Source organism: Chaetura pelagica, unplaced genomic scaffold (genome assembly GCF_000747805.2).
Source record: "Chaetura pelagica isolate M959 unplaced genomic scaffold, ChaPel_1.0 scaffold414, whole genome shotgun sequence".
NCBI lineage: Eukaryota > Metazoa > Chordata > Aves > Apodiformes > Apodidae > Chaetura > Chaetura pelagica.
This window is the reverse complement of record NW_009952976.1, coordinates 1,001,072-1,015,734: the sequence shown is the minus strand read 5'-3', so window position 1 is coordinate 1,015,734 and position 14,663 is coordinate 1,001,072. Positions and strand designations below refer to the sequence as shown.

Sequence of the window (14,663 nt, the reverse complement as noted above, 5' to 3'; positions counted from 1 at the left end):
AGAGATGTTCCTGGCAGCCGGTGATGCTGGGGGTGTGTCCATGTCATGGCAGCTGGTGGAGACAAGCTGGGAGGAGGCTTTGACCCTGCGTTGGGCTGTGGATGGCTGGGGTGGGTGGTGGGATGGGCAGCAGCGGGGCAGGGGGGTTTCCGCAGGGTCTGTGGGACAGCTGCTGGCACTGGAGATGAGGCTTTTTTTCTCTGCAGGGCTGAGGGCCTGGTGCAGGTGGGAGGGCAAGTGGGAGGCTGTGTACACACGCCACATACAGGGACACGGGGAGCCACAAACATGGGTGGTGGAAGGACTGCAAAGGGCTGGTGTGGCCCTCACATCCTAGAGGTGCTGAGAATGGCTGGTTTGTGTGGACACAGGAGAGCAAGAGCGGAGGCACGTTTGCTTTGCAGTGACAGCACCAGAGAAAGTCACAAGATAGACATATATGCTCTTTGGTGGTTTTGCTAAGGCTTAGAGAACCCTCTTCCTAGGCTTGGCACGGGGCTCTCAAACTGCTCTGTCAACCAACCTCAGTCCTGTCTTGAGTGCTCCCCCACTCTTCCCTCACTGGGACCTCTTCCTTCCTCCTGTGCCAGCCTTTCCAACCCCCATCCCAAACCCTCTGCACTTCCCCTGTCTTGCAGCACGACTGTCCTGTGCCACAACATTCTGCACGTGCATTTTAAGTGCAACTGGCTATTCTCCTGGAGGTGACAGTCTCTGCCAACTGGGTGACAGTGGGTGACAGGCAGAGACTGCCAAGCTCAGGACATCTGAGATTTTCACCCCACCTCCCTTTTTCCCAGCCAGCCCTGATGCTTTTTGCCTGGCTGAGGGACATCTGGAAAAGAACTGACCCTGGCTAGAGATGAGCATATAGTCTTCAGTAAAGCTGTGCCTCTTTCTGCTCCTGGGTCTCCAGGAGAAGATAAACCAACAGTTTCTCAGCAGGACACAAAAGCACATTGATAAGGAGAAGCTGTAAGAGCTGGGAGATGGAAAGGGAGGAGACAGCTTGGATAAAAGGAAAATCCAAGTACTCAGAGAAATGAAGGAGAGACAGAAATAGTGAGTAGCAGAGAAGGTGAGATAGGAAAAGAATGGAAGGAAGAAAGTTACGGAGGGCTAAAAGGGAATGAGGTCAAAAACACAGGAGAAGAGGACAGGGAATCTGGGAGGGCAGTAGGAGAGGGCAGGAGCAGCACATAGTGAGACTGCTGGAGCAGCAAACGCAGTCCTTTCAGTGAGGAGGAGGTACCTCTGTGTTCCCAACATCAGTGGAGAGCTCAGGGAGACACCCTGGCCCGGTGCTTCTCAACCCACGGCTCTTTACACTCCTCCAAGATCCTGAAGGGCCTGTGCTGAGCAGGGCTGTCCCCAGGGCAGCCCCTGGCAGAGACCGCCTGTGGCACAGTCTTCCCTGTGTTCCCACAGCAGAGGGGCTGTGCTGTGGGGGAAGGGTTTGGCTGGGACCTGCTTCATCCTGCTGGAGAGAGACTGGAGGGACTGCTGCAGGGGGAACAAGGTGGACTGACCTCAAGACAGCTTGGTCTGAGCTGGAAGCTGCACAGGATCAAAAGCCTGTGATGCTCAAGTGCAGCTTTTGATCTTAGCACTGGGCCAGGCAAATGCACCTTCTGCAGCAGAAACGTTCTTTTCCTCTGGGTTTTGCTCCTTTTGGAAAATATGGCTATCTTCCCCAAGTCCTTTGATGCTTCTCAAACAGATCCTACAGCCCAAGAACTCATTCTGTCTCCTCTCACTGGTCACTTCCCCTGAACCACAAAACATATCACTGTCACTTCTCCCATCTATCCACTTCCAAGCCGTCATTTCTCCTTGGGAAGCCACAGCAAGAAATGGGCCACCTTGCCCTTAGACCAGCCAGCTGCCTTCCCACCCACTGGGGACCCAAAGGAAATCCTTGCTGCCATCACTTGAAGACACTGCGTGCACTGCCTCCACCATCTTTCCTGGAGTCTCTTCTTGCTGTGTGATCAAAACAGAACCACAGCACGCCCCATACCTCCCACCTCTGAAGCCTGCCTGCCCCTAGAAATCCTTCCCCCCATCCCTATTTCCCTCAGGCAAGACACACAGCTGAGACACAGAAACGAGGGAAGGGAAGAGGACGGACAGTCCACTGTGCAAAAAACAAACGGAGAATGAGGACACTCTGGGCAGGATGGGGAGACACCTCTGTCCCCTCTCTGGCACAGAGGTGGGCACACGCACGCACACGCACTCACGCTCGCACCCGGGGGATGCGCCACATGCTTCGGAGACAGGCCCGCAGTAGTCAGGGGTAGCAGGGGTGGGTTGTCATATCCAGAGACACCAGGTGACAGTGGAGTGGGGGGGGGTCATTCACAGGTTACTTTCGTGGTTCTCCTCTGTCTCGACAGTCATGGGGGGCAGCCCGCCGTTGTCGTTCAGCCGCTTGGCCCTGTAGGTCTCATAGTGGATGTTGTGGGTCACTTCTTTTAGGTCCTGAAGGTGGGTCCTGCAGGGGACAGAGTGAAGATGGGGTTGGAAAGAGGATACAATAACCAATATCAGCGTGTTCAGTACTCATCTTCTGGCCATAATGTTATTCCCCAAGGTAAATGGAAGATTCCTCCAGTCAGTCAGGCTAATGAGTGTACCCCTCTTTCTGCATGGATACCATCATACAATTGAGCACTGGAGAACCAGCATTCCAGGACACATATGCAAGATTTGGGCTGAAATCCTTGGCTGTGCTTGCTAGTGTCCTGCCCTTCCCACAGCAGTACCAGTGGGAAAGCTACTAGCTGTCCTGGTGTGTCAGAGCAAACATGGGCTCATCTCAGCTGAAGTGGTGGTGAAACAAGAAAGCACCAGGAGGGTGTATTCAGGTCCACTGCAGACCATAACCTGCAGAACACTGCTGTGAGCATTTTCCCTAAACTCTATAGGGACTGGGGGCTTGGGTTGCTATATGCTCTATGATGATCACTTGGTGAGAATGTTTTTACTGGAAGACTTATAGAAAGCACATCTGCTACAGAAGATATCACAGAACAAAAAGAGGGCAGCAGGGTAATGTCTATTGTACCTGGCCAAGTATCTCAATAACCCCATACTCACAGGTGGAATGAGCCACAGAGCTCTCTGGTTTTAAGTGTGCTTCCCTTATTTATTTTTTGTGTGTCTGTTATTTTAAAACCTTATTTTGCATAGAAGGAACAGAAGTGACCCTGAATCTGCAGCTCTTCTGGGGCAGATATCACTTATGCTGAGACACTTCATGAAACAAAGTAGAAATAAGAAAGGACAATGAAAGCTGAACAAAAGATAGAGCTTTCCACTTCCAGCCCATCCCTCAACCTGGTAGGACACATGGTCTAGGATGGGGTAATGGCCTCTTTCTCACTGACTCCAGCCTATACCTTTTCTCAGCAACAAATAGAAGTTGTTGCAATCTAATATACTTAATGGGATATAAGGGGGGTAGTAGTACCCTGCTTTTCTCCAGGCATCCAGCTTATACATGAAAACTAACACCTACTTGACATAGTGATCATGTCACTAAGAGAGGCACTTGAGTATCTACCCCTTAACTCAATCCAACCCTACCCCATAGAAGCTTTCACTACCTGAAATGTACTTTATTTTCCTTTCCACAGAGGCTGTTTCACTCTAAGAAGGTCTAAGGAAGACTCCTTGCTCATCAAGAGCAAACTGGTACATGACTATGGCCTTACCTGATGACAAAATCTCGAAGTAGGGCAAATTCACAGTGAGTGAGGTTTTCCACTGAAAAGAAAGCAAGCAATTGTTAGGCTTTATTTTTTCAACAATGCCTTTGTGCTTATAGATCATGGGAAGGTCATTGCCACGGGGCAGGTTCCAGGTGGGCAGAGCCTGAATACTTCCGAATGGACAGCCAGATGTTGGAATGCCACACTGTCAGCCACTGAGAAAGCCAAGATGTGCTGAGTGGTGACGTGTGTATTTTCGTTTGAAAACCAAGGCAACCTCAGGCGCTCAGCTTCACACACCGTGGTGTTCAGAGTGGGTCCAGCTTCTGCCAGTTGGCAGTAGCGGTACCACATTGACCGTGGCATTCCCTCCCAGCACAGCTATTTGAGAATTCTCCTCTTGTTTTCTTTCAAGAAGTTTATCACAAAAGGGATGGGAAAGTAGTCATGGGACATGTCATCTTGACCCTTGTCTATTGCTGGGGTAATATAGATACTTTCAGCTCCCAGAAGCAAAGGTGGTTTTACCTTCAATGATTCCCCAAGGTGTTTTCCTGCCCAGGACTCTCTTGCCATTCACTTGGTACTCCTTGTCACTGCCCACTACTGCGAAGGGCATGCTTTCCTGCTGGGGAGAGACATGTGGAGAGACCCATTCCAGAGAGCAGCACCATCACTGTTCCCCATCCACCTTCCCTCCTCTCAGTTCACCAAACACAAGGCTTTATCGAAGGGAAAGGGCTCTTGCAAACCCTGCAATGCTTGACTGACTATCCTCTTCACCCATCAGTGCTATTCCTAGCATTTCAGGCCCTTGCTTTACAGGTGTCCTTGCACCCCCTGAGCTTAGTGTGCAGCTTGCAGCAGTGCCAAGGGCTCTGAAGCAGAGGGCAGAGCTTTTCTGCACCCACCTCCAGCATTTCTGAAGAGGGGGATGACCTGAAAATAAGTACTTTGATGTAACCAGGAGAGGGTCTTTCAGCCCAGGGCTGCTCATATGGGTGGTCTGCAGTGAGCATTTCTCACCAAGTTTGTAGTTCTTCACCAGAAGAAGGAGAGGTCTCAAAACATCTTCCCCAAAGACACATGTGAACACTCAGCAATGTAGGAGTAGGGGAGCAGCTTTCCTGCAAAGTGGGACAGTAGGTGAGGCTGTTTGGGACCCAGATTTCTCTAAGGACAGGGAGAAACCATCTGTTTCCAGAGCACAGGTGCAGGAGACCCTGCTATACATAAGGTTGTGCAGATGCTTGTAGATCTACTCTGCTTTGTGGATGTCCTTGGCCTGGGAATGGAGATTAAAAAGCAGTGTATTTCTTACGTGTGAGACTATCCAAACCCAGGGCAATGATGCTGAAGTGCAGAACAAAATGTGGTGCCCTCCTCAAAACTAGTAACAGTTTGGAGAAGAAGTAAAACCCTTTTAGTCTTCTCTAGAATGAGTGATGTATTGCCAAATGGGAAGTAATTACTTAAGATGGGAAAGCTAGGAATTTCTCTTGAGGCTATGACAGTTGGGAAAGTTGAAAGGGCAAGTGTCAGGCTGCAGTGCAGCCCTCCTGGAGTTTCTTGAGGACTGTCACAGATGCAAATCTGTTTTCATTAATGGCCTAGTCCCAGAAATTATGAGTGAGGTAATTAAATGCACTAACATCACAAGGCCAAGAGGTATTATCAGCACAAAGGTTGGGTTATTATCCAGGAAGATGTATATTTGAGGCATAAAGAGCCACATTTAGGAAATAACATAAAGAATTTCTGCTATGACTTAAGATCTCATGAACAGGCAGTGACTGAAGGATTGGAAGGACCCCACGTGCTAGTCGGCCAGAACATGACCAAGAGCCACCAGTGTGTGTTATGCAATTGTTTAAAAAACCATATGGGGCCCACAGGCTTAGTTGTTCAGATCTCAGAAGGGATGGGGGAGCATGGGGTAGCAGCGTTAGTGCTAGAAAATCAAATAAAACTGGAGCAAGCACAGAAAAATGTGACTAGGAGCATGGGCTGCTGAGGAACTGGAAGCTCATTTGAATGAGCTTTTTCTTTTAGCTGACTAGAAGGTCAGAAAAGGATAACGTTCTCTATAAATGCCTTGAGTAGTGGAGAGGACCACTAAGTAGGAGAACTGCTTGAGTCAGTGTTGGCACAAGAACACAGATAGAATTCTGGGTGCAACCTGGCCATGAACAAGCACAAACTGGAAATTAGGAGACAGTTTCTAATGCTCTGAGGAGGGAAGGGTGGGACTAGCCTTCTCACAGGGACTCAGGGAGATAAGAACTGCATTGCTTTTCAGGTCGAGTTTGGTCAGCAGATGAGAGGGCTCATGGGGCAGTTGCTTGGGAGAGAGGCTGGACATCAGCCACACATCAGGCCCCTTTGGCCCTTAATGGTGGCCAAACAGCATTCAGCAAGAGGAGGTGAAACATAGTCCTTCCTCACTCAGTCTTTATATCACCCTGTAGTAAGGGCAGGGACAAATTAAGATGAGAAGGAGGCATGACCATCCCTTACATCCATTGTATCTTTCTTTTAGAGACCACAAAGCATTTAAAACATTCTAGCGACACGTCTGTTTTACACTTGTTAAATATGCCCAGCCATCACCCTCCATGCCCTTCCCACAGTAAAATACTTCTTACCCTGATTTTGTCATTCTCTGTTTTATCCTCCAAGTCCTCATCAAATTCTTTCTGGGGGTAAAACTCAATCCCATTGACTTCCAGCTCTTTGCGCACCTGGGCAAAAAGACATTTTGGAACACAAAGCAACACAAACCTGAAGGGAAGGCAGGCAGGATGGCTGGGCAAACACATCTGGGACATCCTTCCAGTGGGAAGGGGCTGGGGGGATGGTCCCCGGGGAAGTGTGCAGCAAAGCATGGACACATGGCAGTAATGAAGAGTCGTTCTTCCCCAACCACATCTACTTGTCTGGCTCTGCAGTTCCCGGGACAGAGCATATCATGAGATGTCACAGGGATACACACGTTTCTTCCTGATCTAACAGGTCCCCTCAGAGCCATAAGCAGCTGTATCTTCAGGACTTACCCACTAATCCAGAGCTGGACTCCATGTGCCCTGAGGACTGCACTGCAGAAGGATACTGCTCATGCCTCCCACCTCGAAGCCAGGGCAGGGAAGGGTCTCATGCAAGAGAAGAGATACTCACTCTTTGTTTGAATTCGGTCTTCTCCTCCAAGGTCATGGTGTCAGCCTTGGCAATTACTGGGATGATGTTCACGACCTTGCTGAGATGTTTCATGAACTCCAGGTCCAAAGGCCGCAGGCTGTAGCCCAAAAGGGAACAACATGGAAGGGGTCACTTAACCCTCCTCCCTTTTCATCCTAGTGACTCTCTCAGCATTTGGGCACCAATGAAACCTCCCTGTATGTGCCCTGCTTGCTGCCACCATGCTCTCATCTCCTTCTTCCCATCCATCCTACCCTCTCCCAAAAAACACAGGGGCTTTTCTCCTGCCCTTGTTATTCTAGACCCTTTCAAGCCCTGCAGCATTCAAAGTTAAGCTACTCAGTGGCCAGCCCTGCAGGCAGGACCCATGGGTCCATGGCTGAGATGGAGCAGTGCAGGTTATATATCTGGCACGGAGGCACTGAAGGCTTGAGGAAGGACCAGGGACTGTGTACATACGAGTGGCCCGTGGGTGAGATGAAGTAGAGGCAGCAGTGCACTCGTGTGTCTGGAATTCGTTTCTTCCTTGCAATATTCACCTCTTCTTTCAAAAATTTTTCATATTGCTCGTTGATGTATTTCTCGATTGGCTCCCAGCTGTTAAGGTATGAGAGAGAGATGAATAGACAGGTGGAAATCTCCTTGTGTTCCTGCCTACAGTGTTCCCAGCTCTGACAGCACCAAAGCAGTCTCAGGCATAAAAAATATCCACCACAAGCATCTCACCATCAGCAGAGAAGGTTAAGAGTTTCTGTAACTGGGCACAGAGGTAAGCACTTGCTATGCAATGTGTGCCTACCCCTGAGCATGCACTCAGACATATGGTGGTCACAATTCCACTTCCACATTACTGGCCCCCTGAGTGCAGTAGGATCCCAGACACTTTGCAGGCCAAATAGATGAGAATCACTCCATATACCATATTAATTCCAGCCCTTTCTGGGACACAAGGCCTTGACCATGTAAAACTCACCAGTTCTCATTGTTGATCTGGTCCCCAAATCCTGGCGTATCAATCACTGTCAGCTTCATTTTGACACCACCTTCTTCAATGACTGGGGAAGAAAGTGTAAACTGTTATATGCCTCCCTGGGGACTTGCTCCGTCATGAAACATGTCTCTGTGCCCTATAAGGGAACAAAAGTGCTCGGCCCTCATCCCTGCCCAGCAAGCATGACCAGGCCAGGCTGGGTCATGCCACAACAGTTGTGACCTCCACTTGCATTTCTGACCCCAAATTTGGGTAACCACTTCACCAAAGGCACCGTATAAGGTGCACAAGAAAAATGGATTTATGCTCAGTCTGTGGCCCAAAGGTATTACCTACTTTACACAACCTACCCTCCCCTCCAGTGCTTCATCCTGAATCTGAGATGATGCTTATTACTCTGCACACTGTGGAAGCTGTTCTGATGCTTTGCCATGAGGAGATGTGCTCTACTAGGCCTGGGATGGGACCCACCAATGTAATTTGCATAGATTGTTAAGTGTCTGCAGGTGGGAATGACTTACAGCAATGCCTAATCCACACATGCATGTTAATGTCTTGTCAGAAGAAATATCTTTTTTTCTACTCCTCACTTTTTACTGTGGCATCAGTGGCATTGTTGTTTAAGAAAAGCATTGTCTGGGTCTGACACCATCTAAATCTGGCACTTGTCCTTTAGCTTCCCATAGAGAAAGGGCTGCCTGATACCAGAGAACTGTTTGCATAGGTCACTGGGGTCTTCTGCAAGACTGTGCTGAAGCATCAATACTGCCTCCACCCCAGCAGCCTGGCTCTCACCATGTCCAATGGCTTTGATCTCCACTGTCTTGGGGATCTTCTCCTCCCGGTTCCAGCCTGAGGATTTGCGGCTCACCTGGGACTTGAAGAGGGTGTTCACCAATGTCGACTTTCCCAGTCCACTCTGACCTGCAGGTTGAAAAAAGGAAGCTCATGACACCTGACACAGTCCGGTGATGACAGCAGGTCCAGGGGACAGAGCCAGGCTGGGAGGGGAAGGGGCTGTAGGTATCTCCTTCCTTGTGCAGGCTTGCACAGGCTCCTTGTGCAGGCTCTTCTTCCCCCCAGAGCAAGCATTGTCTGCTCTGGTGAGCCCTCCCTGCAGGGCTTGCCCTCCCACCTGGCCTCACAGGGCAGTCCCTGGCCATGGTTCCCAGCACCTCAGCGGGTCTCTGCCTACCTACAACCATGATGTTGAAGTCAAAACCTGTCTTCATGGTTTTCTTGCGCATCTGCTCAATGATGGTGTCAATACCGATGTATCCCAGCAAGTTGGCATTAATGCTTGTGGGTTTCATTGGTACAACTGGTTTTTGTCGTGGCTCTGGGACCAGCTCAGACATGGCTGCTTCAGTTTTGTTCTCTGCTGGCCCTGCATGGACAGAAAGATTGAAAAATCATCATTAAGGTGCAACGAGGACCTCCCTGCTCACCTTTTCACAGGGGCTGAGGTCAACCTTGGGCATCCATTTCCAGAGCTACAGGGAATGGCTGAATTGCAAAAATTTGGCAGGAAGGCTCTTCATGGAGGAACATCTATTTGAGTTTCCAGCACTCTCTTCTGTATGTCACTCCACATGAGGAGGTGGAGAATTTTGGTTTGTTGAGAATGGAACATGTTGATGGCTACATCCAAACAGCAGGAGCAGACCCAGGCAAGCTGGCTGGGCTCCTCATCAGGTGCCCAAAGCTCTGAGTGTGTCTCCTCATTTTTATCTCCCAGTTCTCACCAGGATCACCAGTGTTTTGCCCATGACATTTATGATGGAACATGCATGACATTTATGATGGAACAGACTTTTAAAAATTACCCTGTATCAAGTCTCAGCATTGAAACAGAGTTTGGGATTTACTGTGAGGACTTGCAAGTCTGGCCCTTGCCAGGGGCATCTGCGTTAGTGGCCATGCTCTGCAGGCTCAGTTCCTCAGAGGAAGGCAGTGGGGGAAGCGCAGAGCATGGCCACAACCTCCAGGCTTGCCTCCTGCCCACAGATCGATGTTTTTTGTCATGCTCAAGAAACTAATCATCATGGTCAATAAACTAATCATCTGCACCTTTCCCTCCTCACTTCTTACATGTAAAACAAATAGGCCAAAGGAAAGTTCCTGCAGGTTTTCCAGCCTCCCTGACTCTTTTTCGGGTGATGGCACACACTGCTTGGGGCAGGCCTCATCCATTTATCTCCCTCTCTGGTCTCATTAGTGAGCAGCTCCCACAGGCTGGGAGGAAGCTGGAAGTTGGGAGAGGACAGGGCACAGAAGAAAAGCTGTAATTGGTGGGGAAGGGAGGAGTGAGTGATGAATCTAGAAAGGAAATGAAGGGGATGGGAATCAAATACCTTTCATGTACAAACCAGCTGCAAACTAGAGCCTCTCCCACTCTAATTACTTGTCTCCTTCATGCTTTTTCTCATTAGATGGTTATTTTTCCAAGGACAGGGACAGCATGTGTTTTTGCCTGGTAAGCAATCCACTTGTTTTGGATGCTGCTTCAGTTCAAGCATCTCACACTAAATTATCCCTTTCCATCACTTTGGTGGAGTTTTTCACTCTTCTCAGCAGAACCCACTGGCTGCAGAGGAGGACGTGAGGGGCCAGGCAGGCGACTGCCATTTGGTGGGTGACATGTGCCCCTTGGAGAGGAAGACAACTCAGAGGTCACTAGGCTGGGGACACTGATAGCACCAGTCTGGGGTCCCCATGACAGCCCAGCCAGGCCAGGCAGACACCAGGGTTAGGGAGAGGACAGAGAGATTTTGTTCAAGGCCAGGTTTAGGCTGCAATAGGCTGTATGGCTGGCTGATGACCTTGCCTAGCATTCCCACAACAAAGCTCCTGTGCAGGCACAGATTTTACATAAGCTTTAATATCCTACTATCGTGTGCTGAGGAAAGACCTTGCAGAAGTGCCAGCCTTGGCAAGGAGAAGAGTGCCTCCACCCAGCTCCTTTTACACTGCTTGGGAAGTCTTTTATGTTGAACTGGGAGAAGGGATCTTCCTTCCATGTGAGAGGATGGAAGCACAGCCAGCCATGCACAGCACTGTGGGGGACTTCTGAAGGCTCTCGTACCACCTCTGTTCTACCTTGCCCATAGGGGAGAGGTCTGCTGGAGGATGGCCCCCTCCTTCTGCTCTTCCCCACTGAGCCAGGACACTCTGATCTATCATCACCCTCTCCTGAAGCAGCGAGCAGCACCCCGGGGAGATCAGAGCACAAGACAGACTGTTGGCTTGAGCCAGGCTGGCAGTTCAGAGCACCTCAGGCTGCCGGGCAGCTGCCCGAGGAGGCTGCCTGCCGAGCCCAGAGCTTATCAGCTGTGATCCCCTCCTTTTTTTTGACAAAGCAACCCCTGGGGCTGCTGTTGTCTTTTTCCAGCTTTCTCAAAGCTGCTGCCAGCCAGAAAAGCCCATCTCTGTGGCACAGCATGGATGGCCAAGCCAGCCAGCTCTCCTGCATCCTGCTGTTTGCTCTTCCCCTCCCGGGCTGCCCCACACCACCTGTACCACGGTGGCATGGCTGTGCCATGCCCTTCATCCTGCTGCAGCATCCTGTGTGCACCCCACACAGCCCTGCTGGGGACCCACCTACCCCAAAGAGAGAGGGAAAAGAGCGTGAGACAGGGAATTATGAGGGGCAGGAGGCTGTGGCAGCAGTGAAGCATTTGGCTACTGCATTAGTGGGGGAAAATAAACCCCAGAGCTGGACAGGGAGCAGGTTGAGGTGGGGAAGAAAGCTCCACTGAGCACCTGCATAGGATGGGTGCAGGACCTTGGCCATGCATGCTGCGACCTCTTTGCTGCCCAGGCAGTAGCTTGTTCTCAGGGGGCCTGTTGCTCTTTCCTTTATTCCCTCCTTGTTCTTACACCAGGGGGAGGAAGGAGGGAAGTTGCTGGCAGCCAAGCTCAAGGCTCTCTAAGAGGTTCATAACTCATCCCTCAGTCTCACCAAGGGATGGTTAGCCCAGAGCCAGCAGATGTTGCTAACTCTGCTGTGGACATCACAATACATGGCTATCCCTTTGCAGGGTTTGATGCTAGAGCCAGGAATTTAGAGTGACTGGAGCAGATATTTTAGTCAGGTTCCTGGGCACTGACAGAAAGGCCTGAGACCAGGAGAAAAGATCTTTAGAAGTCTCCTGAAATATTTCCTGGATTTTATATCAGTGACGTTGCCCTAGGAATTTTGATTTTGGACATTCAAGGTCTCAGGGTAGACAACTTCCCTTTCTCCTCTTGGTCATTTGCCTTCCTTTCTGTGTGGGGTGTCTTCTTGTGCAGCCTCAGCAAGGGGAGCCTCCATTTTGCATAGAGGTGCCTGAGGGCTCAGCTTTCCACACAAAATTTTCTGTCTCCTAAGTCCTACAGAGGAATTCAAGGAGCCAACTGAGGAACAGACTGCCGAGGAGGTCAGGATGTGCAAAACCGAGGCCAGAGCTGAGAGGCACCTGGAGATATGAAACATGTCTACCTGGTCTCCTGGGAATGGCTGTTTTAGATGAAGTAATGATGCTAAGAAGCCTCATTAGTGCTCTGACTGACTGGCCAAGGACTAACATTGTGTGCCCTAGGCACATCCCTGGGCCCCTCTGGCTGTCCCCTGTAATGAATACACGATAGGGCACTAGGGCCAGTTAATGAATAGAGGGTTAACAAAGGTTCACCCCTTATATCCTCTGTTTGCATTGCCACTCTTTTCCCTGCTGCTTTCCTCTGTATGCTGAGCAAAGCTCATTTAAGAGGGCGGTTGCTGGTGATACCTCTGCTGCCCAGTTACCAGTGGGAGGTCACCTGCGCTGGACTGCTGGGGGATAATCTCTAGCTCACAAGAGATGCATCTCCATTTGACTCCAGAGCAACGAGGGGTGCAGCATTTAAGGTCAGGGCAGATAGGACCAGAAAGGCAATGAGTGCTCAGAGAAGTCCCAATAGTCCCAGCTAGCTCCTGCTTCTACCACCCACTGATCCACCCCAAAACCTCCCCCTTGAAAGGTCTGTGTACATGGCCAGCAGCAGACACCACTACTGCAGCACACCCTTCCTGTCCACTTGCCTCTGATATTTGAAGCAGATGGCTGGGGACAGAGGTGACCCTGCAGGTTCCTCAGGGTCTCAGGTAGTGGGGGCTAACATCTACTCCGCCCCAATAACCCAGATATAGTCACATCCCCTCCCCCTGCCTTCCCATCCTTTGTCTGACTGGCAAGAGGGAGGAGGGCTGCAAACAGTCGATCACCACAGCCCAGCTTGCAGCAAAGAAAAGCTGTTTAACCCCCATGTAACACATGGATGGCCTTGCTGTGGCTCTCCTCCCATGCAGGACAAGGCTTCCCGCTCCAGCTGGAGGCAGTGATCGACACGCACGTCTCACCCCAGACCTTTCCACCTGCGTGGCCCCAGACCCACAGTCTCACTCCCTACAGACATGGGACAGGGAGGAGGGATGGGTTTCGGAGCCTGAAGGCGGCTGGCAGGAGGAGGCCCTTGGTGGGTGATGCCAGGTGCCTAGGAAAGAAAATGCTTCAGTAGCACAGCCTTCCTGGGGCTTGAGGACATCAGGATCTGCTCCTTGCATCAGATCCACAGAGGTGCTGCACTGAACATCTCTCCACTGGAGAAATCCCTTTCCCTTCCATTTCTGTGATGATCCCGAGGCATCTCTCCCAGCTGTGCAGGGCAAAGGCCAAGCCCTGGCGGATGCACCGCCTGACCTCAGGGTGCAGAACAAAGCTATTCTTCTTACCAGCTCTTTTTGCCTGGCCTCAGGATCACTGGGCGTTTCAAGTGAGGCAGGAAATCTCATCCCAGCTCCTTAGGCTGCCACAGCCTTCCCAGCAATAACCTTACTTCCCCTCAGCACTCTGCAGAGGGCTTGGGCAAGAGCCTGGCCCTGCCAGGGCTGCAGTGAAACCCAGGGCAGTGCATGCCCGAGCCTCCCTGGAGAGGCAGAAGCTGGAGGTGAAGGGCTGGGCCATCCCCAGCCCAGCTGCTGCGGGGTTAGATGCTCACCTCAGCCTTGGCAGTACCCTTGATGCTGTTCCCCAGCATCCCCATATGCCAGCTTGCCAGCAGGGTGGCAGAGCTGCACCACAAGGCACGAGGAGGATGCTGAGTGCCCTAGGACCGGGGTACCCCCCGCCTGCCTGCCGGTGCCAGGGCTCCCTGCCCGCCCGCCGGCTCCTGCGCAGATGCCCAGGGAGCAGCACAGGACGTCCCTGCTGCCCCCGCAGCAACTGACTGTCACTTGCAAGGGACAAACCAGTCGCCAAGCAGCTTCTGGGCTTTCCCCAGCTCTGGACCAGCTGGGATTATCTCCTTCTTTCAGAGCAGCCCCTGGCGCCGGCTATTCTCCATCCGCCCCGCAACCAGCCCTGCTCCTTCTTCTTCATGCCAGGCTGCTGCCACCACAAGGGGAAAAAAAAGAGAAGAGACAAAGCCAGGACGGATTTTCCCCGCTGCCCTACAGGGATATTCCTCCCCCGTGGCCAGAGCCGGGCAGTGTTTGGTGCACGGTAGAAGGTGCCTTCACTAAAAGCCCCAGCGGCGTCCCTCCAGCATCGCCCAGCCCTGCCGAGCCCAGAGCATCCTACCTTTGAACATGAAGCTTCCTTTGTCTCCGAATCCTCTCCCAAGGGGGTGGGCTTCCCCCTCACTTTTCTAGCCTGACGCTGACGCCGTGCGATGGGCTACGAGGCTCCGTTTTTACCTCTCCCTTCCTTCCTGTGTCCTCTCCTTCCCCCCACCCCCCA

General features: G+C 51.3%; 1 protein-coding gene across 2 annotated transcripts; it reads right to left on the bottom strand.

Annotated features, from left to right (window-relative positions):
- Positions 1-1,970: 1,970 nt before the first annotated feature.
- Positions 1,971-14,653, bottom strand: SEPT3 (septin 3). 2 transcript variants are annotated; one of them, XM_009996365.1, is made up of 10 exons: positions 14,505-14,653; positions 9,098-9,289; positions 8,698-8,826; positions 7,885-7,966; positions 7,371-7,508; positions 6,891-7,008; positions 6,362-6,457; positions 4,245-4,344; positions 3,720-3,771; positions 1,971-2,497 (listed from the first exon to the last, which is right to left on the bottom strand). In XM_009996365.1, exons 1-10 carry the CDS (start codon positions 14,512-14,514, stop codon positions 2,362-2,364), a joined length of 1,053 nt encoding a protein of 350 aa, XP_009994667.1. In that variant the 5' UTR covers positions 14,515-14,653; the 3' UTR covers positions 1,971-2,361. The 2 variants fall into 2 exon arrangements, with proteins under 2 accessions (XP_009994667.1, XP_009994668.1); XM_009996366.1 differs by having other exon boundaries at positions 4,245-4,341.
- Positions 14,654-14,663: the final 10 nt, after the last annotated feature.